Source organism: Salvelinus namaycush, chromosome 1, assembly GCF_016432855.1.
Source record: "Salvelinus namaycush isolate Seneca chromosome 1, SaNama_1.0, whole genome shotgun sequence".
NCBI classification, from domain to species: domain Eukaryota; kingdom Metazoa; phylum Chordata; class Actinopteri; order Salmoniformes; family Salmonidae; genus Salvelinus; species Salvelinus namaycush.
The window spans coordinates 75489331-75516406 of record NC_052307.1 but is presented as its reverse complement, the minus strand read 5'-3'; the positions used below and the strand labels follow the sequence as shown (position 1 = coordinate 75516406).

The window sequence follows — 27076 nt, the reverse complement described above, 5'->3', positions numbered from 1 at the left end:
CAGATCAGAGGCCAGGGATGTTTGGTTGATAAGTGTGTGAATTTGACTATTTTCCTGTCCTGCTAAGCATTCAAAATGTACTTTTGGGTGTCAAGTAAAATGTATGGAGTAAAAATTACAATATTTTCTTAAGGAATGTAGTGAAGTAAAAGTAGTAAAAAATATAAATAAGTAAAGTACAGATACCCCAAAAAACTACTTAAGTAGTACTTTCAAGTATTTTTACACCAATGCATATGTATGTGCCCATTTGGGGATCTGATAGTATTTCTGATTGGCTTAATGCACCACCACCACTAATGAGCTGTGGAGCTTCTCAAAGTAATGTTGTTTTCTTCACCTCAAACAGCAAGCAAACAACATATGTTTTTACATCCACTGAGAATGACAATAGTTCCTCAATGTATTCCAGCTCGCTTCGTTTCGATAACTACTCAGCATGAAAGTGCAAAAATGTCATGCTCTAATCCAGTGGAAACTTCATAAAATAGGCCTACATGATTACTTATTATCCCTTGTGCAAATAGCTTACAGCTGTGTCTGTCCATGTAATGCACTGTATAGTTGATTTTATTAAAACACAGGGTGTGTCTATATGGAAAAAGACACGTTTTAACATTTCTACCAATCGATTGGTCGAAAGAACTCAGCGGTGACAACTTTAGTTTTTCTCTCGAGACAGCACTAATTACAACCACAGGGATTGAATCCATTTAGCTCGTTTATTTCCTGAAGTGGATCATCTCTGACATGTATATGATCTTAATGAGGCAGACAACTAGAACTACTAGAAAGTCTGACACAGAACCAGTCACACCAGCAACCTAATGGGGTGAGAGAATAACACAGGAGAGTAGGAGTATAATCACACCTTTAGCCTTTTCTGTCATCTATACGATGTTAGGAGAAACTGGAACTGAGCCTGTATCTGCTGACTGTTTAGTCAACCAGTCGATACTGTAGGACTGCATTTACAATACCTTGTGTAACCTAGCACGAGCACACAGACACACACCCCAGGGCCTCAACACACACCCTCGACAGACACACACACACACCCCAGGGCCTCAACACACACCCTCTCAATACACACACACACACACACACACACACACACACACACACACACACACACACACACACACACACACACACACACACACACACACACACACACACACACACACACACACACACACACACACACACACACACACAGGGTGATTTGGTTTCACACAAACAAAATGGACACACCAGATTCTACACCAGGAAGCCGAGAGCTCAATGGATCCCAATCTGTCTGTTCTTTCTGTTGCCAAGGGGAATGAAAAACAACCACTTCCAGTGGACAGTAAAGCCCCCCCCCCAACCCCATGTCTGCTGCTGACCCCGCCCTGTGTGGGAGACATACAGTACAGCTCTAATCCTGCTGAGCATTACAGGGCTAGGGGGGTTGGTATTACATGTGCTGTGTGTGTGTGTGTGTGTGTGTGTGTGTGTGTGTGTGTGTGTGTGTGTGTGTGTGTGAGAGAGAGAGAGAGATAGCAGGGTAGTGATGAGGGATAGAGCAGAGAGGAGAAGCTGCTGACCTGGGCTGACTCACTCAGGGAGTGTTTCTGTTGGACGTACATGTCGTAGGGGGAGTACAATAGTAGCATGTTGCATTGGGCCAAATGATCATTACAGCAGCTCCATCCACAGACAGTAACTAACCTGACCCTCCAGACTCCTTACAGCAGCTCCATCCACAGACAGTAACTAGCCTGACCCAGTAACTAGCCTGACCCTCCAGACTCCTTACAGCAGCTCCATCCACAGACAGTAACTAGCCTGACCCTCCAGACTCCTTACAGCAGCTCCATCCACAGACAGTAACTAGCCTGACCCTCCAGACTCCTTACAGCAGCTCCATCCACAGACAGTAACTAGCCTGACCCTCCAGACTCCTTACAGCAGCTCCATCCACAGACAGTAACTAGCCTGACACTCCAGACTCCTTACAGCAGATCCATCCACAGACAGTAACTAGCCTGACCCTCCAGACTCCTTACAGCAGCTCCATCCACAGACAGTAACTAGCCTGACCCTCCAGACTCCTTACAGCAGCTCCATCCACAGACAGTAACTAGCCTGACCCTCCAGACTCCTTACAGCAGCTCCATCCACAGACAGTAACTAGCCTGACCCTCCAGACTCCTTACAGCAGCTCCATCCACAGACAGTAACTAGCCTGACCCTCCAGACTCCTTACAGCAGCTCCATCCACAGACAGTAACTAGCCTGACCCTCCAGACTCCTTACAGCAGCTCCATCCAGACAGTAACTAGCCTGACCCTCCAGACTCCTTCCAGCAGCTCCATCCAGACAGTAACTAGCCTGACCCTCCAGACTCCTTACAGCAGCTCCATCCACAGACAGTAACTAGCCTGACCCTCCAGACTCCTTACAGCAGCTCCATCCACAGACAGTAACTAGTCGGAGGTCTTCTACAGGGATTATTTTCTTGAATCGATGTTTTAGGGGGAACAGTCTGAAAAGTAGGCTACATTTCAATCAAAGCAAGTTGCATGATCCCGATTCCTCAGCGGTGAATGTGGGTCTACTTACTGTGTCCGACCTGGATTTCAAACCATATATCTCCTGGTCACCATCCTATTCTCCAACCACTAGCTCACACTGCAGGCTCAGCACTGATAGAGAGAAGAAGATATAAGGCAACCAGACTATAAAACATCTTCAAATCTAATTAACGGTTTTGTTACGTCACTAAGCCACGCGGAAGGAGTTTTTTTATTTATTTAACTAGGCAAGTCAGTTAAGAACAAATTCTTATTTACAATGACGGCCTACCCGAGCCAATCCCGGACGACGCAGGGCCAATTGTGCGCCGCCCTAAGGGACTCCCAATCACGGCCAGTTGTGATACAGCCTGGAATCTAACCAGTGTCCGTAGCACTGAGATGCTGTGCCTTAGACTGCTGCGCCACTCGGGAGCCCTCACAGAGCTGATCTCTGTGTGTGTGTGTGTGTGTGTGTGTGTGTGTGTGTGTGTGTGTGTGTGTGTGTGTGTGTGTGTGTGTGTGTGTGTGTGTGTGTGTGTGTGTGCAAATTAGAGGAAGCTATGCGCACACACTAACAGCAGTGCCAGGAGCATTGAAGCGGGCTCCAGTGCATCACCCAGCCTCTCCCACACTAAGCTCCTGTGACAGCTCCTTATTCTTCAAAGGCAGACAATGATGATGCAACCACAGAAAGAGCAGCGTAAGTCACTCCTGACTCTGCCTGCTCCTGACTCGCTCCCAGGGAAGCCAGCTGTCTCCACTCACATCTACAGGTAGCCCAGAACTAGTCTTTTTCCTATGAGATATTATTTTTCTGTTTTGAAGTGCTAGAAAAATGATGTCTTGATACGTGTCATCCTTCATGAATCTATACTCCCTTGTTTATCTTAAATTGATGCCATGTTCCCACAGCTGTCTTTTATTATGATAGCTTTTTAATTGCGGGATAAAAACTAATCTTGACCGCAGGCCAATTGTCTTGGACATGTAGAGAAAGTATTCTGTTGGTGAATATGTTGTAAAACAAATTAAACAAATTGTAAATGATCACAATGTATCATTTTTGTTGCAGCTTAGTTTATAACGACATTTGAATAATACTAAACCTGGCTAACTAATACTAAACCTAAACATGGTATTAAACGTATTCGGTAAACCATCTCTAAACCAACATACCAACAACCATGGGTCTAACATATCTTCAACATGGGGGTCTTTAACAGACAATCCATCTGGATTGGAGTGGTAGTTACGCAACCAGGAAGGTCTGTCTACAGGCTAGAGCTGAACAAGTCAACGGGCTTTCCTATCTGGCCCTTATGTCTGCAATCTGCCCACCCTTTCCCTCCCAGAGCACAGGACCGGGAGCATGAGCTGACCCATCAATCTGTCAAGACTGTTTGCACTCTGCTTGTACATGTCACGTTGACTATAGTGTGTGTGAGGCAAACCACGACGTTGAGCGTTCCTGTCAGTTATCTCCAAGACGATACACTGGTTTCCTGAGCTGACCAATCATTACTGATGAGCAGTATGGAACAAACAGAACACAGTTAGGGGCAAGAGCAACTCTGAAACTGAACAACTGATTTCAATTGGGTTGTTTTGAGGTAGTGGAACAGCTTGGTTGTTCTGAGGTGGATTCCAATGTAGTTCAAGTTGCCAATGCTAAACATCTTGTCCACATAAGGTTCTGCTGTATCTAGGAAAGAAATGTAAACAATGTTCGGAAATTATGGACAGCGGCTAGTTGCCAAATGGCTAAAGGAGGACAGGAGGGGAAAGATTGAACCATTAGTAGTAGTGGTTAGAGGAGGACAGGAGAGGAAAGATGGAACCATTAGAGGAGGACAGGAGGGGAAAGATGGAACCATTAGAGGAGGACAGGAGGGGAAAGATGGAACCATTAGAGGAGGACAGGAGGGGAAAGATGGAACCATTAGAGGAGGACAGGAGGGGAAAGATGGAACCATTAGAGGAGGACAGGAGGGGAAAGATGGAACCATTAGAGGAGGACAGGAGGGGAAAGATGGAACCATTAGAGGAGGACAGGAGGGGAAAGATGGAACCATTAGAGGAGGACAGGAGGGGAAAGATGGAACCATTAGAGGAGGACAGGAGGGGAAAGATGGAACCATTAGAGGAGGACAGGAGGGGAAAGATGGAACCATTAGAGGAGGACAGGAGGGGAAAGATGGAACCATTAGTAGTGGTGGTTAGAGGAGGACAGGAGGGGAAAGATGGAACCATTAGAGGAGGACAGGAGGGGAAAGATGGAACCATTAGAGGAGGACAGGAGGGGAAAGATGGAACCATTAGAGGAGGACAGGAGGGGAAAGATGGAACCATTAGAGGAGGACAGGAGGGGAAAGATGGAACCATTAGAGGAGGACAGGAGGGGAAAGATGGAACCATTAGAGGAGGACAGGAGGGGAAAGATGGAAGTATCTACATCCCACATTCGTTGTCATCCTTCAGTGATCCCTACACACTACTCACAGCAGTACGTGACCTAGAAACATGACCTTGCCACTCAGTAGTTGGCAGAGACATGCGCCTGGCTGATGGTAGCTTGAGTCTCACTATTCATCTCAATCAATCCAAAGCTTGATTAATTTGAGCACTTGAGAGACAGGGCATGTCATGAGCTAACAGCGAACTGTTGGTGTTGGCAGAGCTCCAGAGTAAAGCCTCTCGTAAGTGATATCTTCCATCAAGCGTTAACATCCTGTCTGTGCCTGTGGCCCCGGGGTGAGCTTCTCAACTGACAGCCATTGGAAAATGACTGTGTGCTCAGCTTTGGTTTTGCAACAGTAATATAGAAATCCCCAGAAGGAAATATGTTTATTTATTTACCCTTTATTTAACTAGGCAAGTCAGTTAAGAACAAATTCTTACTTACAATGACGGCCTACCCCGGCCAAACCCTAACGACGCTGGGCCAATTGTGCGCCGCCCTATGGGACTCCCAATCACGGCCGTTAGTGATACAGCCTGGTATCCTACTCATAACACTTATCCGACCTTATCCGCTGCATTTCATAAGCAGTGCTACTACTTTAACAAAGCTCAATGATAAAGTATTGAATCGCTTCAACCATTTATGGCCATTAGCAAATGCAGTGAGCTAATGAGCTATTAGCTTAAACAGCCTCCATAACGTTACTGTTTGTGGTAGGCATTTATTTAGAGCATGAGTTACGTGCTTGAAGGGAGTGTCTCATACTATCTCAAGGCTAAAGCCAAGAGAATAATGTGCATCATAAATCACATCTGTCAGAACAATGCTAGCAGGTATGTTGCTATATTCTCATTATGGATTTCTATGTTCGCAAATTTTGACCTTGAGCCTAGAGTTAACTGAGGTAAACTAGTGGTTTGGCAGGTAACACGACTCTATAGTCTCTGTTGTAGGTCCAGCTGAATGGCTATGTCAGTGGATATATGTACATACTGGCTGCCTGAATAGTGCTTGACAGCTGGACCAAAGGTTAGATGTGTGTTAGCTAGCTAGTCCGGGGCTCTGACATTAGCGTAAAGACCAGTAGCACATTGTTCTCTCAGGAGTGAAATGGTAGCCGACCCAGCCCCCCTCCCCATGTTTGAGTGGGAGTCAAGTCAAGGTAATGTACCATCAAAGGGAGGGAGAGAGGAATGAAAAGACAGGAAGATCTCTATTGCATACTCTTCGCCTCCTTCTTAAAACCCATTGGAGTAGAAAGCCAGAGGTCCCTCCCCTCTGACCTTCTGCTCCAATAGGTTTTGAGAAAGAGGCAAGGAGAGAGGAGTCTGGAATGGAGACACTTCCAGTGTCTTAATTCAACCTTAACAGCAGTCTTAAAAGGTCTGTTAACAATATTAGAGGGAAGCAGGATTCTGTTCCACACAACTAGCATTTAGAAATGCACCTTGGATGAATAGATTCTTGATTTAAACCGAGTTCACACTGCTACTTCCCTATACCTCTTAAAGCCACTGTCCCTTTTTGAGTGATCCAAGGTTAGACTGTCGGAGTCCCCCTCTCCCAGTTCCCTTAGTCCCCCTCTCCCAGTTCCCTTAGTCCCCCTCTCCCAGTTCCCTTAGTCCCCCTCTCCCAGTTCCCTTAGTCCCCCTCTCCCAGTTCCCTTAGTCCCCCTCTCCCAGTTCCCTTAGTCCCCCTCTCCCAGTTCCCTTAGTCCCCCTCTCCCAGTTCCCTTAGTCCCCCTCTCCTAGTTCCCTTAGTCCCCCTCTCCTAGTTCCCTTAGTCCCCCTCTCCTAGTTCCCTTAGTCCCCCTCTCCTAGTTCCCTTAGTCCCCCTCTCCTAGTTCCCTTAGTCCCCCTCTCCTAGTTCCCTTAGTCCCCCTCTCCTAGTTCCCTTAGTCCCCCTCTCCTAGTTCCCTTAGTCCCCCTCTCCTAGTTCCCTTAGTCCCCGTCTTCTAGTTCCCTTAGTCCCCGTCTCCTAGTTCCCTTAGTCCCCCTCTCCTGGGCCCTTAGTCCCCCTCTCCCAGTTCCCTTAGTCCCTCTCCTGGGCCCTAGCAATACTAATCAGTAAAGGGCAGATACGCAATCTCACTGTGCAAACAATTAAATGCTGCACCTCCGCACTCAAAAACCACTCAATTGTGCCGGCATGTTAGAGATTAACCCACAGGGCTTACACATTAGCTGTCCAGAGTGGGAGACACACACATTAGCTGTCCAGAGTGGGAGACACACACATTAGCTGTCCAGAGTGGAGACAGGCACCGCAAATGTTGTTCCTGAGAGGCTGTAAAAAATAGCACCCCTTGATCTTGGTCACGTTCTGTCATTTCATACACTTGGCTTTCAGACTGGTATCAGACACCACTTTAACAGTACGGCTGGATGAATCTAGAGGAATAGTTCTCCCTCAAACACTTGACTTGTAATAGGCCTACAGTATAGGTGTTAATGTTCTCATATAGAACGAGGCAAGTAAGTACTGTACACCAATCAGGGTCGGGGTTGACCAAAACACCTGCTTGTCCAGTTCTTACAATTAGTTCAGAACACTAAAACGGTACACTTTCCAAAGCCACCTAAAACAATATACTCCTCAGTCACACAGTATGAGTGTGGTGCCACTCTGAAGTCCTCCTCAAGGAATGTCAGAAGGAATGTGTACACTCCCACGTTCAATGAAACCCAAGCTACTGTAAACAGAGTGGTCAGACGGCGAACCACCGAGATGGAAAAAAGACAATAGTTGCCAGGCACTGAGGCTGTAGTTGCCAGGCACTGAGGCTGTAGTTGCCAGGCACTGAGGCTGTAGTTGCCAGGCTGTGAGGCTGTAGTTGCCAGGCTGTGAGGCTGTAGTTGCCAGGCTGTGAGGCTGTAGTTGCCAGGGTATTCTGGTGAAATAATGTTCAGGTGTGGTTGTTGTGTGACATACAGATGAATGACAGAGGATGTGGGGGTGGGGGGGGGGGGTGGGGGGTTACTTGAGGGCCTGTAAATCCCTCTGGAATGTTCAGAAATAGAGGGTGCCCCAGAATACCCTACAGGGCTTGTCATTCAGACAACCTAGGCCTCTGACACAGGTAGCACTACTCAGTAATAAACAACTCATTTTGAGTTTGTCCTTCCTTCCAAGCTCTGTTGCCGCCCATCAACAGATTCAGAATTTATTTTGATTGAACTATTATGTATTAACAACCTTGGACGGTGCTTTGCGTTCCGGTCTGGTATCCAAAAACAAGGGGGAAACAGTGAAACAAGAAGGCACAACTGTAGCCATTCAGAAGCTGCTGTGGGCAGAGGAAAAAGCTCCTCTGTGTACAATATAATCCCTGCACAGCTGGATGAAAACTGCAATAAAGCCTTCTATAGAGCAGTAGAACTCTGGCCACAGGGACAGCTGGGGCCAGACACTGTTGCATAAGAACACACAGCTCGTCCCATCTATTAGGTACAAGCCAACAGAGTCTGAACACACAGCTCATCCCATCTATTAGGTACAAGCCAACAGAGTCTGAACACACAGCTCATCCCATCTATTAGGTACAAGCCAACAGAGTCTGAACACACAGCTCGTCCCATCTATTAGGTACAAGCCAACAGAGTCTGAACACACAGCTCGTCCCATCTATTAGGTACAAGCCAACAGAGTCTGAACACACAGCTCGTCCCATCTATCAGGTACAAGCCAACAGAGTCTGAACACACAGCTCATCCCATCTATTAGGTACAAGCCAACAGAGTCTGAACACACAGTTCATCCCATCTATTAGGTACAAGCCAACAGTCTGAACACACAGCTCATCCCATCTATTAGGTACAAGCCAACAGAGTCTGAACACACAGCTCATCCCATCTATCAGGTACAAGCCAACAGAGTCTGAACACACAGCTCATCCCGTCTATCAGGTACAAACCAGGTTGATAATAGAGCAACGGTTTCTTCATTACTGGAAACTGTTTTTATTGCACCATCAACCACAGCTGCTGTACTACTACACTACACATAGTTCATAGACTGATAGGAGGCACTGTAGACTGGCTGACACAAACAGCACTGTCGACTGGCTGACACAAACAGCACTGTAGACTGGCTGACAGAAACAGCACTGTAGACTGGCTGACTGAAACAGCACTGTAGACTGGCTGACTGAAACAGCACTGTAGACTGGCTGACTGAAACAGCACTGTAGACTGGCTGACTGAAACAGCACTGTAGACTGGCTGACTGAAACAGCACTGTAGACTGGCTGACTGAAACAGCACTGTAGACTGGCTGACTGAAACAGCACTGTAGACTGGCTGACTGAAACAGCATTGTAGACTGGCTGACTGAAACAGCATTGTAGACTGGCTGACTGAAACAGCATTGTAGACTGGCTGACTGAAACAGCATTGTAGACTGGCTGACTGAAACAGCATTGTAGACTGGCTGACTGAAACAGCATTGTAGACTGGCTGACTGAAACAGCATTGTAGACTGGCTGACTGAAACAGCATTGTAGACTGGCTGACTGAAACAGCATTGTAGACTGTCTGACTGAAACAGAACAAAAGCCTTTTGGCTCATTTTGTCCATGAGAGGAAAACAGCACCAGAAAACTCAGACAAAATAACCATCACTGTTAGAGGTCGACCTCTAATCACTGTTACAAATAACCATCACTGTTACAGGTCGACCTCTAATCACTGTTACAAATAACCATCACTGTTACAGGTCGACCTCTAATCACTGTTACAAATAACCATCACTGTTAGAGGTCGACCTCTAATCACTGTTACAAATAACCATCACTGTTACAGGTCGACCTCTAATCACTGTTACAAATAACAAAGGATTTTATTGCAACGGTGTCCTTACCTCCAACACTGGCCCCGCCCCCAGAATGATCTGCTCCACCCCGCTGGCGAATCCCTTCTGGCTGAGGGCGGTCAGGTGGTGAATCAGGAAGTTGGTGCTCTGGGTCTTTCCCGAGCCGCTCTCCCCAGAGATGACGATGCACTGGTTCCTCCGCCGCTGCAGCATGGCGTGGTAGGCCACGTCCGCCACGGCGTAGATGTGCGGCTCCAGGTCTCCCAGAGCGTGGTTGTCGTACATCTTGACGTACTTGGGGTTATAGATGGGGAGGAACTGGAAGGGGTTAATGACGATGAGGATGCTGCCTACGTAGGTGTAAATCCTCTCCTGGCGGAAGCGCGAGCGTAGGTTGTCCAGCAGCGAGCGCTCGGTGAGCTCCGGCAGGCAGCACAAGTCGGCGTGGTCACCCCTGACCTCCTCCTGTGGCAACAGGCCACGCTCCGTCATGCGCCGGCGCTCCTCGGTCACACGCAGCCACATCTGCAGGCTGCCGCCGTAGTGGATGGAGCCATCCAGATTCTTCTGCCGCAGCAGGAAGCGGTAGTCCTCCCCGCCGCCCGAGCCCGAGCGCTGCTCCAGAGCCCCGCGGGGCCACAGCATCATTCGTTGGACGGGGCAATCGCTGGGGTTCAGGATCCATTCTTCCCCGCCAAATTCCTTGACCTCGGCTAGCACGTAGCAGCGGTCGCGGTCCAGACGCAGGCGTTCCAGGCAGCGCTCGATGGCCTCGGCGGCCGTGGTGCTTTTGCGGGCGCTGACGGGGCAGTAGATGGTGCCCTCGGCCAGGGAGCCCGGATAGATGCGCAGGGTGAACTCCGAGTCCTCGTAGCGTCCTCGCCTGCCCAGCGTGCCCACGCCGCCGATCCCGCCGCCGTGGCCGCCATCACGAGCGCTCATGGTGTCACAGGGGTTCCCATTAGCAGTCACTTGACCTCGCACGTGCTTCACTAGGCCGGATGGGAGACTGCCTCAAGACATCACCGCTGGAGGAGACAGAAATAGAGGGTTAGAGATGACAAGACAACACACAGAGAGGATAACAACGTAAATCATTCATCACTGAATCCACCACAAAATGTGCATTTCATATTATTACGTAATCTATGAAAAATGTCCAAATGAGTTTATAGCTGGCTGGCCAACATAAAGAGACTGGAACATTCAGGCATAACAGCATCTGGACTGACTAGATTACACTGCACAGCAGCAGCAGTCCATCCCCATGCCAAGACTAGCAGCTGCCAGCTTCTCCACTGAACACACAATAACACCATTCAAAACCTTAATATACACCCAAAAGTTCTGATGGGGTGACTGGTGTCCACAGAGAGAAGAGAAGAGCATTATGAGACAGTCAGAGACAAAACATCTGTCCAACTGGACTGTCCTAAACTCCTCAACACTTTGTGACAACTACTTATGTAAAAAGGCTTTATAAAATACATTTGATTGAAGGATGGACCATATAAATGGCCTAAAAATCGGTATAAACGTAGCATTAGTCAGTCTGTGTGTGTGTGTGTGTGTGTGTGTGTGTGTGCGCAAACCACTAAGCCCTCTATTGTCTGGGCTCCTCTCTCCTGTATACAGCTCATTCCCATGGAGACTATACTGAAACAGAAACCATCCACAATACCTCACACAGAGTGCACACAACTACAAAGGTAGCATAGATATTCAGGTATTCACTAGTGTTGTGTAATTTGCTTTGCATAGGCCAATGATGAGACTGACCACCTCCCTGTAGGCTGAGACCTGGCCGGGTGGTGCCAGGACAACAACCTCTCCCTCAACGTAACCAAGACAAAGGAGATGACTGTGGACTACAGGAAAAGGAGGACCAAGCACGCCCCCATTCTCATCGACGGGGCTGTAGTGGAGCAGGTTGAGAGATTCAAGTTCCTTGGTGTCCACATCACCAACAAACTATCATGGTCCAAACACACCAAGACAGTCGTGAAGAGGGCACGACAACGCCTATTGCTCTCTGGAAACTAAAAAGATTTGGCATGGGTCCTCAGATCCTCAAAAGTTTCTACAGCTGCAACGTCGAGAGCATCCTGACTGGTTGTGTCACTGCCTGGTACGGCAACTACTCAGCCTCCAACCGCAAGGCACTACAGAGGGTAGTGCGTACGGCCGAGTACATCACTGGGGCCAAGCTTCCTGACATCCAGGACCTCTATACCAGGCAGTGTCAGAGGAAGACCTAAAAAAATCATCAAAGACTCCAGCCACCCTAGTCATAGACTGTTCTCTCTGCTGCGGCACGACAAGCGGTACCGGAGTGCCAAGTCTAGGTCCAAATGGCTTCTTAACAGTCATAAGACTCCTGAACATCTAATAAAATGGCTACCAAGAATATTTGCATTGCCCCCACCCTCATTTTTACACTGCTGCTACTCTGTTTATTATCCATGCATCTCTCTTTTACCTCTACCTACAAATACGTACATATTACCTCGACTAACCATTGCCCCCGCACATTGACTCTGTATGTAGCCTCGCTACTGTTATGTTTTTTTTGCTCCTTAATTATTTGTTATTTTTCCATTTCTCTTGTAATAAAAAAATAAAAAACTTTTACTTTTCTTAAAAATGCATTGTTGGTTAAGCGCTGTTAAGTAAGCATTTCACTGTAAGGCCTACCCCTGTTGTATTCGGCGCATGTGACAAACAACATTTGATGTAATTGAAACTGGGCGTACAGTCGCGCTCTCCCGTATGTTGAGCCATTTGAATGTAAAATTTTTGTTGTTAATCAAAATGCATTTTTGGGCAGAGATTCCACCTGGAACATGTGAACTTTTATGTGCCTTAATAACTAACTTGTATGCCATCTGTAAATATGAATAAAATTGTTAAATTACGAGCCTAGTTGGTTTAGCCGCAGAAAAAGACAGCAACCTTCCCGCTAGTCATGATTGGCTGAGATCATGAGTGGGCTGGACATGCAGAGAGATGAGTTCGGATTGGTCTGCCATGTAGCGCGCTTCTATCTGTAACATGAGCTGGTCAGTATGTGTAGGAAAGCCTTTCTAACGTCGTTTTTTTAGAAGATATCATCTAGTAGACTGTATAAGTGTTGCTCTCCACTTCCTGCAGGGCCGAGTTTTGAAAACAGTGGAATTAGAGTATGATAGCTAAGGAGATTCTGGAGTTTGATTGCAAATATGCAGACGGAGTCAAAAAGAGAACACACAGAAGGCTGTTGTATAAAACACCTGTCTCCGGATTACATCTTCAAACTAAGGGCAACCATGGCATCCGACACAGTGAGGGAGAAGCGTCCATCCATGTATACGAGTAAGATTGAATGTAGCTAGCTACATTCAGATATTACACATTTCAAATTTTTTCAGAAAGTCGTTTTCATTTCAAGTGTACTGTTAGCTAGCTAGCTAACGTTTGCTGGCTGTCTCGCTAGCTAATGTTACGTGTATGATCTGTGTAGTTATATTATTCATATCTCAGAGCCATTTGAATTGTTAGTTATAGCCTAATGTTAGCTAGCTAACATTGAACCTGGTTGGTTAGCTACCTGTAGACTCATGCAGGGTAGTAACGTTATGAGTTGGGATTATGGTTCATTGTTTAGCTAGCTAGCTACGTGTCTACATATGCAAGTAACCATTTCAATAGAATGTTCATGACGTCACTGCGACGACTGTCGATAGACGTAGCTGGAATAAATGAATACACCCGTAGTATAAACCAGCCTTTAGTCATGAAACCTTTGGTTGTTTAGTACATGGCCTCACATGTGAATCATTAAAGAGCTGGGTGGGGCTAAGGCTTTAGAGGGTGTGAACGATGCTGAATGGGTGTAGACAAAGAATTATTGAATGTCCGATACCAGAGCCAATGAGAACCATTTGCTATATGAACATGATTGTGTTTACCACAATTCCTCTCACAATGTATCCGCTAGAAACATACACAGATGCTGCTTTGTCAGTCCAATATACGGTGTTATTTCTGTTGCTAAGGACAAAACTGCTCCTGCCCATAAAAACCTGCATGTGGGGAGAAGAAAAATGAAAACAGGAAATGGAACAGGGAAGCATATAGGTGGCACGCCATCTCCAGCTGGGTCCTAATACAATGCTGCACCCTTCTCTCCAATTTCCTGCCGGCCTACATTCAACCCCCCCCCCCCCCAACCAGGTTGTGAACAGCCTTGCCTGCATGCGTCCAACACACACACACCCCTGCTAACCAGATTGTGTAAGGCTGGGCACACACACACTGGGGGTATTAATGGTGCACTTCGCTGTGTGTGTGTGTGTGTGTGTGTGTGTGTGTGTGTGTGTGTGTGTGTGTGTGTGTGTGTGTGTGTGTGTGTGTGTTGGGCTGTGTGTGACGGCCGGGTGGCGGAGCAGATGGCCAGTGCACTGCTTAAAGGATAGGGGTTAATAGATTTAGGGTTGTTCTCCCTCAGTGGCTGACTGGCTAGCCATGCCGAACCATGTTCACCACATCAGGTCAATCAACTAATGCTCTCCTCCAGGGAATCACCAGCCCTTAGCAATCACCGCAACTGTCTGGGGTCTAGAATCTCATCTCCAGTTTGGATTGGAGATGCACAATCCTTTTATTCACAGCTGAGGTAGAGGGGGGAGCTTGTGTCAGCCCAAGACTGAAGCTGATTATGGGGTGGAGTGCATTATGTCAGAGGATTGTATGTTTGCAAGGTGGGTGGTAATTCTTAATGTACTGTGTATTGATTAGTAGTAGTACCGTACATGACAACTGTATATTCAATCAAATAAAACATACTATTCAGGTTAGAAACAGTGTAGAGTAGACCATACTCACTGATGATTACAACCAGCAATCCGTTTCTAAACTGCCATTAAAATTAAAACTATAGGCCCAAGTCAACACGTTCCTTCCAGCAGGAAAATGAGGCTGTAGTAGTATACTCTAAAGAACAAAGTGGCCTAGACACTCGTAACCCCATAACAACATATTACACCGTCAACACACACTGATACAGTGTCAATATGAATCAGTGAACACACCCCGTACGGCCAGGGACAGAATATCCCATTGCTGTTGCCGCATTCTGAAACTTATCCATTTGACTGGCAAACAAAAACTGAACAATCTTGCCATTTGCTGAAGCAAATGTCCTGAGACAGAGAGAAGAGAGAGGAGAGAAGAGAGATATACAGATAGACAAGGCCCTGCAAAGACAGAGAGACATAGAAAGACCCGAGAGACAGAGGGACATAGACAGAGCGAGAATGTCTAAGCCATGATGTAATGGTGCCTGAGGACAGTGAGAGCTGCCGCTGTTTGTGGGGACTAATAGAGGTCCCGTGGTGGACCTTTTCTATTGGTGGGTTCAGTGTGACACAGCACACTAAACCCACAGGGACAAAAACGTCCCGCAGTGTGTGTGTGTCACTTTCCAAGTTCCCTCTACATTTCAGTCAGTAAAAAAACTGACTCACTAACAGGGAAACAATGGGAAAGGGTCACCCACTCGGAGGAGGGTAGAATGTATTAGTGCTGACTGATTAAATGGCTGTCGTTGTGAAAGAAGCGGAGGATGGAGTTGGGTCGGTTTAAGTTATTACATCATGGTTTTGAGAAGCTGTGTGTCATCAACCGCAAACACACCGACAGCTGACCATGTCAGACAACGTTCATTGTTAGATCTCCTGTACCAGTTTATTAAGAATGTGTGTATGTATGCATTTACATGGCATAGCATATATGTTCTGGACCATGCATCACCTATAGTACTGCATTAGAACCTAATGGGGCGTGGAGAGCCAGACTCCTCCATTATATCTATACTGGTCATGTCCCTCTTCCTCTACAAGGGCTCCAGAGATGTGGGGAAAAAGCCACCAAACACAAAGTCAGAGAAAGGAAATTGCACTTTGGACACAAAACACATTGCAACAGTACATTCATACAGCCTTAAAGAAAAATGCATAGAACATGGCTTGTGAAAAACAGGCATGAAACACAGAACAGTCGACTAAGCTCAAAGCTCAATGTGCTAAGAGCTTTGGTTTGTCATAACTGGCAAAAACTCTGAGCAGCCAATAGCAAGCCTTCAATTAAAGCTCCTTATGTTTGGCATTATGGATTATGATAGAATACAGTCAGAGGGGAGAAGTCTTAATTAACCAAACTACTCAATTAATTTCCAAAATGAAGGGGGGGGGGGTGTTCTATCGCTGGCAGTCCTGGGCGTTCAACCAGCAGAGGCAGAGAGGATCATGGGATATCTGGCTGAGTGAGAGGGGGTACAGTAAGCAGGGCAAGATCTGGTCACAAGAGCACAGTAATGAGTCTGGTGTTTGGTGGGAAAAGACAGTTGAGGAGTAACATAACACAGGACTGCTGTGTGTATGTGTGTATGTGTGTGTGTGCGCGCGTGACTCAGCGGCACCATTGTGACTCAGCGGCATTAGTTATGACCTTGTCAACAGGGATACTACAATTCAGCATGAAGTCAATGACTTCACAGTTATACTGTTAAGAGAGTATTAGTGAAGCAGTGTTATCGAGCCAAGCATTGAGTCAAAGAGGGAGGGCCCGTCTTGTAGGCCACTTCTACAGGAGGGCCCGTCTTGTAGGCCACTTCTACAGGAGGGCCCGTCTTGTAGGCCACTTCTACAGGAGGGCCCGTCTTGTAGGCCACTTCTACAGGAGGGCCCGTCTTGTAGGCCACTTCTACAGGAGGGCCCGTCTTGTAGGCCACTTCTACAGGAGGGCCCGTCTTGTAGGCCACTTCTACAGGAGGGCCCGTCTTGTAGGCCACTTCTACAGGAGGGCCCGTCTTGTAGGCCACTTCTACAGGAGGGCCCGTCTTGTAGGCCACTTCTACAGGAGGGCCCGTCTGGTAGGCCACTTCTACAGGAGGGCCCGTCTGGTAGGCCACTTCTACAGGAGGGTATGTCTTGTAGGCCCGGGACATTGCAAAGCAAAACTTTGCCAAAATACAATAGTGACTTAATTCAACCACTAGTTTCTAACCAATTGGTTGACTGCATAGTCATCAGGGGGATGTTTTCCCTTTTGTCTTGCTTGACCTGACGGGAAAGAAACTCTGCAGCTGCTGACACCGCAGCCAATGATTCTGTTACAAGTCAGCTCAGAGCGGTAAAACTATTTGAATTGCAAATCAGCCGTGCAACCTCCTCTTTAGTCTCCAACTCCTACAGTCTAATCTCACCGGTAGTCTTCAGTCTCCAACAGTCTAATCTCACCGGTAGTCTTCAGTCTCCAACTCCTACAGTCTAATCTCACCGGTAGTCTCCAGTCTCCAACTCCTACAGTCTAATCTCACCGGTAGTCTCCAGTCTCCAACTCCTACAGTCTAATCTCACCGGTAGTCTCCAGTCTCCAACTCCTACAGTCTAATCTCACCGGTAGTCTCCAGTCTCCAACTCCTACAGTCTAATCTCACCGGTAGTCTCCAGTCTCCAACTCCTACAGTCTAATCTCACCGGTAGTCTTCAGTCTCCAACTCCTACAGTCTAATCTCACCGGTAGTCTCCAGTCTCCAACTCCTACAGTCTAATCTCACCGGTAGTCTTCAGTCTCCAACTCCTACAGTCTAATCTCACCGGTAGTCTCCAGTCTCCAACTCCTACAGTCTAATCTCACCAGTAGTCTTCAGTCTCCAACTCCTACAGTCTAATCTCACCGGTAGTTAGATTTATTATGCAAATAATTATAAACAAAAACACAAGCAACAGTGTGCCAACACGTAGAATGTTGTCTCATCATTTTCCAAGACATCGTGTTCCCTCAAAAGGTCGACATTTCAAATATCTCTTTTCATACATTGTTCATTCCAGATCCAGAACAAAACACTGAGGTGGGACACATATCCCAGTACAGGCTACAACATTGCATTTGAACGCCTTCTCCCCAGAGTTTCAAGGACATACCAAACATTCAAATGCCCTCATCTTTTGACTTGAAGAGGAAAAGCAAGCATGGACGTGTGCCCCAACTCCTGAAGCAAACCGAGGTGTCTCTGAACCCAACCAATATACACTACATACCAGACATCTTCAATGTTATGAGTAGGTGGCATTAAGCCACTGAGTCCCTCAAAAGTAAAAGAAGAAAAGTTTGGTTCTAAGACAGTTCTCAGTCTAAGCAGTCATGTTGTTGCTAAGTGTAGCTCTTTCAGGTCTTTAAAACTTGGTGTACAACCAATCTCCCAGTATGTTGAGTGTGTCTCTGTAGTGAAGAGTAGTGCTTCAGCTAGTTAGCAGATCTCCACAAGTGCAGCAGTGCACTCACACCTCCAGACATACCGGGAAGGACCGAGTGTGCCACAAACGTTTCCAGTCACACTGACCATATGTGTGTATGGGTTGTGACTGTCTCCCCCCCTCTCTCACACAGCCCTTATTCTGGCCTCATGACAAGGAAGTGTGTGTCTGTGTGTGTGTGTCAGCGGCCTGTCAAAACACACCACAGCCCTATACAGTGGGAAGTAAGCATGTGCTCTCCTTCGCCCTCTCTTCTACTGTCTATTCTTTGTCCTTGCCGGTCTATATCCTCTCAGCTCATCTTCAATCCAATCCTTTACTATTTTTTTTCCTTTGCCCTCTTTCTTCTTCCCCTGAAATGAGAGCTCAAATCAAATCAAAGTTTGTCACGTGCGCCTAATACAACCTTACAGTGAAACGCTTACGTACAGGTCCTAACCAACAGGGCAATTTTTAAGTAAAAAAAAAAAAGGTATTAGGTGAACAATAGATAAGGAAATAAAAAAACTGTAAAAAGACAATAAATAATAACAGTAGTGAGGCTATATAGAGTAGCGAGGCTATATAGAGCAGCGAGGCTATATACAGGTACCGGTTAGTCGGGCTAATTTGCTGTTGTTCTGGGATTGATTTGCACTTTTCACTTTTCATATCATCTCTAGGAGACAGAACGTGTCTCCTTCCTTAGCGGTATGATGGCTGCGTGGTCCCATGGTGTTTATAATTGCGTACTATTGTTTGTACAGATGAACGTGGTACCTTCAGGCGTTTGGAAATTGCTCCCAAGGATGAACCAGACTTTAAAGGCACAGTCAACTTAGCGTATGCAAACTTCTGAACCCACTGGAATTGTGATACAGTGAATTATAAGTGAAATAATCTGTCTGTAAACAATTGTTGGAAAAATTACTTGTGTCATGCACAAAGTAGATGTCCGAACCGACTTCTATAGTTTGTTAACAAGAAATTTGTGGAGTTTTAATGACTCTAACCTAAGTGTATGGAAACTTCCTGAGGGGGAATAGGCTTTGTCGTGCCCTCTTTACAACTGGCTTGGTGTGTTTGGACCATTCTAGTTGGTTGGTGATGTGGACACCAAGAAACTTGAAGCTCTCAACCTGCTCCACTACAGCCCCGTCGATGAGAATGGGGGCGTGCTCGGTCCTCCTTTTCCTGTAGTCCACAATCATCTCCTTAGTCTTGGTTACGTTGAGGGATAGGTTGTTATTCTGGCACCACCCGGCCAGGTCTCTGATCTCCTCCCTATAGACTGTCTCGTCGTTGTCGTGATCAGGCCTACCACTGTTGTGTCGCCTGCAAACTTAATGATGGTGTTGGAGTCGTACCTGGCCACGCAGTCGTGGGTGAACAGGGAGTACAGGAGGGGACTGAGCACGCACCCTTGGGGAGCTCCAGTGTTGAGGATCAGCGTGGAAGATGTGTTGCTACATACCCTCACCACCTGGGGGCGGCCCGTCAGGAAGTCCAGGATCCAGTTGCAGAGGGAGGTGTTTAGTCCCAGGATCCTTAGCTTAGTGATGAGCTTTGAGGGTACTATGGTGTTCAACGCTGAGCTGTAGTCAATGAATAGCATTCTCACGTAGGTGTTCCTTTTGGCTAGCAGATCAGGTAGATGCTCTGTTTGCAGAGCAAATAGTTCTCTGTGGTGGTGGGCACAGTGAGACCAATAGTGGGTGCTTTTGTGGGATAATATCCCCACAACCAAGACATGAGGCTCCTGAATCTCCACACCATGTCTAATTAAACACTGTCTCTGCCTAGCTCCGTCTATTGCTCCCTGGCTAAATGTAGGCCAACCCTTTATATGTGACCGTTTTCACTCAACCTTGTGCTCCATACTTCAATCAATGTCACACCAACACAAGTCTTTCAATGTTTGTAACATAGTCTAAACGCATTGCCAGAACCATTACTGCAATTGAAGTTGAAATCGTCAAGTTTAAGCTGTAAAGTGTTTGACCTACAAGATGTACAAGATCAAAGTAAACTACGTGAACAGACAACTGCTAGTAGCTCATTAGTGAATCCAAGCAGATTTGAGTTAAGAGAGGGTCTCAAGGGGAGAACAGACGTCCTGCTAGTAGTACACTTCTGATGTGGTGCGCTGGCAACTCTTCTAAAACACCCTTAGTAAATCCTATAGCGGGCTCTAAAAACACAGCTCTCTGAGGTGAAACTCACGGCTAACCAATTAAATACGGGAAGAGGTAAACACACAAAGACCTCAAGTCATTTTTGCTTGTAGCTAAATGTTTTTTGTTCCATGTCCTTGACCTTGTTTTAAGATGTGTATGTCATTGTTTGCTGCCACATAATCCATTTTACAATGTTAAAGGTTGAAAATGTAGCATACTTGGTGGGCTAGCAGGATATTGCCTCTTCCAGTAAGGGCCTTATTCAATCAAATATGTAAAGTGAATAAACAGATAACCAGTGGAAAACAAAGACATTCTACATAATTCAGGCACACTGTCATGCTGGGCTGGAAAGGTTCAGGTTGTATTCAACTTTTGGGTTGAAAAGGTATGTTCTCCAGACTTTGATGAATTACATGTAAGGAAAGTGTCAGTCATCTACACTGAATAAACATGTGGACTCTGTACAGCCACAGAGAAAACAACACAACCATGGCCTCTCAGAACTTTGTTAAGGCGTCAACTGATGCTCTGATATAAACACACTATCAAAAGCTCTTGATCAAACGACAGCCAGGAATTATGTGAGAAGAGCCAAAGAGAGATGAAACAGTTATAGTAGCTCTACTTTGATGCAGTCTCTCTGATTCACTGCCAGGACCTGAACACAGGGCTTGTCATAAACTATTTGTGTACAGCGTATGAACTGTGAGCTGGAAGGAGACACCTGAGTCAGCAGGCCAGGGTCAGCGAGAGGAGAGGAAACATGGCTGCCCCACGCCTTCATAGCCAACAGAAACACTGCCACTGTGCCAAGTCACTTAAAGGGCCGCGCCGTCCCCGGCTCCTCCTCTGAGTGGGAACAGAGATCCTTCAGCCTCCTCGACTTGGCCAAGAGGTTAACTCTTTGATGAAGGGGAAACAGGATGAGATTGGTGCCTGTATGTCACACCTTCACCTCTGCCTACTTGAAGTTCCTTCCTCAATAAATATTGGTGCCCTGTTTACAACTTCATAGATAAGATATCACAAATACCTTAGTAATTCAATCACAATGTTTGGGCTAACACAAAGTGCAATAACGCTAACCTGTTAACCTAGCAGGGTAGCATGCTAGCATGTGGATAACCCAACTGACACATCCCTTCCAAACTTCACCGTTCTCACTGTAATTACAGCCAAAGGCTCCCTGGGCCTGTGTGCACAACACAGCACAGAGATAATAACGGGTATTCTAAATGAAATACAACTGCCATGCTAACTCCCTCCACATGCCTGCTATAATAGGAACATGCTTGCCTTACACTAAACGCTGACAGGTGTGTGGTGGTGGCACAATTGTGGATTTGCACTCATACACAAATATGAAGTTGTCTCGCTGAGGAGGCCCGGAGGATCTTGTTTGGTGGGTCAGGGTGACAGTGCCATGTGTCACTGCTAAAATAAGAGCCGAGATTGTACTAATAATAGCACCAGCATGGCCAGTCCAGTTAGCACAGTGTGTGGTCACAGAACAAGGAGCGCTCGCTCGCTAGACAAAGGGGGAAGATGTACTAGGAATGATCGGATGCTAGACTGTGCTGATCCTGTTCAGAATTGCTCTAATGCCACATTCAAAGAAGAAAACAGAATTATGAGATTACAATAAAATATGTATATAAATAAACGGCCTATCGTTAAATGTAAAGGTGGAAAGAAATGGGAGAGCAATCCCACCACAGAGTCAAGCCTAAATTGCTTTTTTATAGCCTTGTAAAACTTGCAACTCTTGAAGAAAGACATCCGGGCCTGGCCAGTGACAAGCCAGGACAAACGGATTCCCGTAGCCATGTGTATAGCCATGTTCATTGATTTCTTAATGTTGACTTTATAATGAAAGGACACCATTTCATTTCAGCAGTTAAATGTCAATGTCACCTAGTAGTCCACTGGTCAACAAAGACTCCAACTTTGAAGAATAAGGCAGCTTAACCTAAATCAAAGATGGCCACCATAATAGCGTTCTCTAATGAGCAGATCTTTGTAACTCTTGAGGTAGGTCGCAGGACTTCCATTTCTATCAACATGGCCAGCCTTCAATGGGCTATGCTGTCCCCTCTCTACATACAGTAAGGGGATGGTTCATGGGCCTTTCAGAAAATACTAGTCACTCTGGGCCAAACAATCCAACAGACTGTGTCATGCCAGTGAACTCAAAGGCAGGTTCCTGAAAGGAACTGCTATTAATACCACTGAAGGGGTTTGCATGGAAAAGAGCGCTGGAGACAGGGAGAGTAAACAGGACCACCCCTGCGTGGTTGCAATGGCGAGGCCTACTTCCTTCATCCACTCCCAGGACAATGACCCCGGCATGGGCGAAGCAGGAAGCATGGTTCAGGGGGCTTCTCCACAACAACAACACCGTGACATTGTTACGGCTCCCTTTCCACTTTCTACTGATAGCAAAGCATGAACCTCATTATGAACTTTTAAGTGTCCTGTTTGATGCTACAATGTTCCCAGTTTGAGGAACTTTAACTCTTTGGGGGTCAAATTGATGCCGTATGTCAACGTTTAACATCTAGCTACAAAATCGTAGCCAACAGGGGCTCTTAAATTCCCTGCCCTTTAAGTCAGAAAAGAGAAGATTACACAAAATACTATGACAAAAGAGGAAATAAAACACCGATGTCTGCCTCTGACCGACAACAGACAGGAACATGATCAAACAGGACATCCCAACCGGAGAGGGATTCTCACAGCAGACAGCCAACTGTGAGGAGACTGCCAGAGCTTCCTGTCAACAGACACTACCTAGAAAACAGTACGGATGGACAGACTGCCAAACAGGTCCGTGGGTCAGACAGCATGTGAGCTTTTTCTGGAGGACTCTCACCATTCCCACGCTCCTCTGACTGGCTGCAGACAGAGCACCGGCGTAGGACGTAGATAGGGCTACAGACACCTGTCAGGAACCTGGGAGAATAACACACAGAGATCTGGCCCTTTCCAAACCTCTCTCGCCAAACCTCCACTCTCTCTAACCCTAATCCAGAAGAATACAACACATACCAGAACTCTTGCCCTTTCCAAACCTCTCTGGCTGGTTCTCACTGTCGTCCAGTCGCTCTCTCCCACACCATCCGTCTCCAACTCAGTCTCTCACTCCGTTTCCCCCCCCCTTCTATCTCCCCTCTCTGTCCATCTCCCCCTCTGATTGTGTCTCTGTCACAGCTGAAAGGTGAGAGTTCTATAGTTAGTTATATAGTGATATAGTGTCCATGTGAAATCATTCAGAACTAGACACAGTAAGAGGTGATGATAGAGGGCATTCCAACAGTAAACCATTAAAGGATGCCAATCATACCATACAACCAAATAAGTATGAGGTAGCCTGATCCTAATAGGCTGCGTTTACACAGGCAGTCCAATTCTGATTTTTTGACCAATCACATCAGATCTTTTCACATCAGATATTTTTCAGAGCTGATCTGATTGGTCAAAAGACCAATTAGTGAAAAAAATGCAGAATTGGGCTGTCTGTGTAAACGCAGCCATGGTGTCAGAGATATCAGTATCATCTGGATGAAGACTTGGCAAGAACAACATCTGTGTTACAAATGGAACTTAATCATTAACAGCATGAATCTGCTACACTGGGGTATTAACTTACTTTAACATTAGTATAGGGGAGGAGTAGGATGTTCCTTTCTCAGGAAAGAGAAAGCTGTCAAAATTGGCCATTCTCTAATCTCCAGACAGTTGTGGATTTCTTTGGCAACACATTTTATAAAAAATAAAGACATGGGGGAACTAGCTGGCATGGAATATATAGTCATCACACAGATTTATTTAAAAAAAAATCCTGGTAAAGCCACTGATCAATTCATACTGGGAAGAAGTTCAGTGTGTGTGTGGCAGGAAGCCCACAGCAACTGAATAAAGAACACCCGTGAGCTCATGTGTAGCTGGCTTGTACACCTCTTTAGAAGTTTGCCAAGTCTAACCACTAGAAAGGTATCACCTCAAGCACAAATCTGTCTGGTGGTGAGCTGCATGGCAAATGACTGTATGATGCCAAGCAGGGTCTGGGTCAATTCCATTTCAATTCAGAAAGTAAAACCTATTCCAATTCTCTTCCATGAGGAAAATGTACTCTAAAGAGAACTTCAGTGTACTTCTTGAATTGAAATGGAATTGACCCCAATCCTGATGCCAACAGCCTCTACTGGGAAAGTCGGGAACCACTCGACTCTAGAGGAGTGAGTGGGGCGATGTCAGAGCATCCACTCCGCCGGTGCTGAAAGCAAGCAGCTGGGGTTGGTCAGAGGGAGAAAAAGCAGCAGAGAGGGAGTGGAGAGGAGGGTGAAGAAGAAGACACAGGGAGGTTACTGTAGGAGGTATCAGTGACCTGGATTACACACACTCCATTTCCCTATAAGAATGGTATCCATTAGGCCAAGGCCTGGTTCAGCTCAGCAGGTCCTGGCCTGGGGCAAGGCAGCTTCAAGGACAAGAGGAGGAGGAGCTGGGCACCAGCCGGTGGACTCCTCCAGACACAGTGGCTGGTAAATACACACGCTCACACCGAGTACGTTTATATGCACAGTAATAATTTGATATTTAACTGATTATGGCAGTAGACAGATTATGCAATAGTCATGTAAACACCTTACTCTGCGATTAAAAACACCTGGTTTTCTGAGAAATAGTTCTAATTATTAGGACATGTAAACACCTTAAATCGGCGTTCCAAAGGTGTATTTGATCTGCGCATGTGCAAGCACCAGCCGAGTGCGAGTGAAGCACCCTCTATAGTGCTAGTGAAGTGAGTTTGGAACAACTGAATGTATGCCTCTTAGAAATAGTTCACATACAAACATTATATGTCCGAACTCATAATCAAATATGCTTCCCAAAAATAACAGTAGCTTTGGTAGAACATTTATTTTGATTGGTGATTTTTTGCATTTATCAGAGTGCCATCAGGTAGCCTGATTTCAGATGGCTCCATGGAAACAGGATTATTATTATTATTAGGGAAATCGTTCTTCTTACAAAGCATGTACAGTGCCTTGCAAAAGTATTCACCCCCCTTGGCATTTTTCCTATTTTGTTCCATTACAACCTGTAATTTAAAATTTTATTTTTATTTGGATTTCATGTAAATGGACATACAAAATAATCCAAATTGGTGAAGGGAAAAAAATTACTTAATTAAAAAAAAAATTAAAAGTGGAAAAGTGGTGCGTGCATATGTATTCACCCCCTTTGCTATGAAGCCCCTAATTAAGATCTGGTACAACCAATTACCTTCAGAAGTGTAAGTCTAAGTGTCTGCAACACCACTAAGCAAGGGGCACCACCAAGCAAGCGGCACCATGAAGACCAAGGAGCTCTCCAAACATGTCAGGGACAAAGTTGTGGAGAAGTACAGATCAGGGTTGGGTTATAAAAAAATATCAGAAACTTTGAGCACCATTAAATCCATTATTAAAAAATGGAAAAAATATGGCACCACAACAAACCTGCCAAGAGAGGGCCGCCCACCAAAACTCACAGACCAGGCAAGGAGGGCATTAATCAGAGGCAACAAAGAGAACAAAGATAACCCTGGAGGAGCTGCAAAGCTCCACAGTGGAGATTGGAGTATCTGTCCATAGGACCACTTTAAGCTGTACACTCCACAGAGCTGGGCTTTACAGAAGAGTGGCCAGAAAAAAAGCCATTGCTTAAAGAAAAAAATAAGCAAACACATTTGGTGTTCGCCAAAAGGCATATGGGAGACTCCCCAAACATATGGAAGAAGGTACTCTGGTTAGATGAGACTAAAACTGAGCTTTTTGGCCATCAAGGAAAATGCTATGTCTGGCGCAAACCCAACACCTCATAACCCTGAGAACAACATCCCCACAGTGAAGTATGGTGTTGGCAGCATCATGCTGTGGGTATGTTTTTCATTGGCAGGGACTGGGAAACTGCTCAGAATTGAAGGAATGATGGATGGTGCTAAATACAGGGAAATTCTTGAAGAAAACCCGTTTCAGTCTTCAAGAGATTTGAGACTGGGACGGAGGTTCACCTTCCAGCAGGACAATGACCCTAAGCCTACTGCTAAAGCAACACTTGAGTGGTTTAAGGGGAAACATTTAAATGTATTGGAATGGCCTCGTCAAAGCCCAGACCTCAATCCAATTGAGAATCTGTGGTATGACTTAAAGATTGCTGTACGCCAGCGGTACCCATCCAACTTGAAGGAGCTAGAGCAGTTTTGCCCTGAAGAATGAGCAAAAATCCCAGTGACTAGATGTGCCAAGCTTATAGAGACATACCCCAAGAGACTTGCAGCTGTAATTGCTGCAAAAGGTGGCTCTACAAAGTATTGACTTTGGGGGGGGGTGAATAGTTATGCACGCTCAAGTTGTCTTTCTTGTAAGACAAGAAAAAATATTTTGCATCTTCAAAGTGGTAGGCATATTGTATGAATCAAATGATACAAACCCCCAAAAAATCTATTTTAATTCCAGGTTGTAAGGCAACAAAATAGGAAAAATTCCAAGGGGGGTGAATACTTTAGCAAGCCACTGTAAATGTTTTAATCAAACTATTATATTAAATCAGATTATCAACAAAAAAAAAATATATATATATTTTTTTTAAATCGCATTGTGTGCATGTAACCGTTCTCACTAACACGCAAGCGCACACAAATTCAAATAAAATGTTATTGGTCACATACACGTGATCAGCGGGTGTAGCGAAATGCTTGTGCTTCAAGCTGCGAAAATCCAGTAACATATAACAAATTACACA

The 27076-nt window shown here is 45.9% G+C and overlaps 1 protein-coding gene across 1 annotated transcript in view; it reads right to left on the bottom strand.

Annotated features, from left to right (window-relative positions):
- Positions 1–722: 722 nt before the first annotated feature.
- The window catches only part of LOC120052979 (unconventional myosin-IXAb-like), a 38340-nt gene continuing 11986 nt past the window's right edge, over positions 723–27076 (bottom strand). The window contains exons 2-3 of the mRNA XM_039000233.1: positions 9880–10859; positions 723–824 (exon numbers count right to left, since the gene is read on the bottom strand). Coding sequence (XP_038856161.1) covers positions 723–824; positions 9880–10773 — 996 coding nt within the window. The 5' untranslated portion in view covers positions 10774–10859. The remainder of the gene's footprint in view (positions 825–9879; positions 10860–27076) is intronic.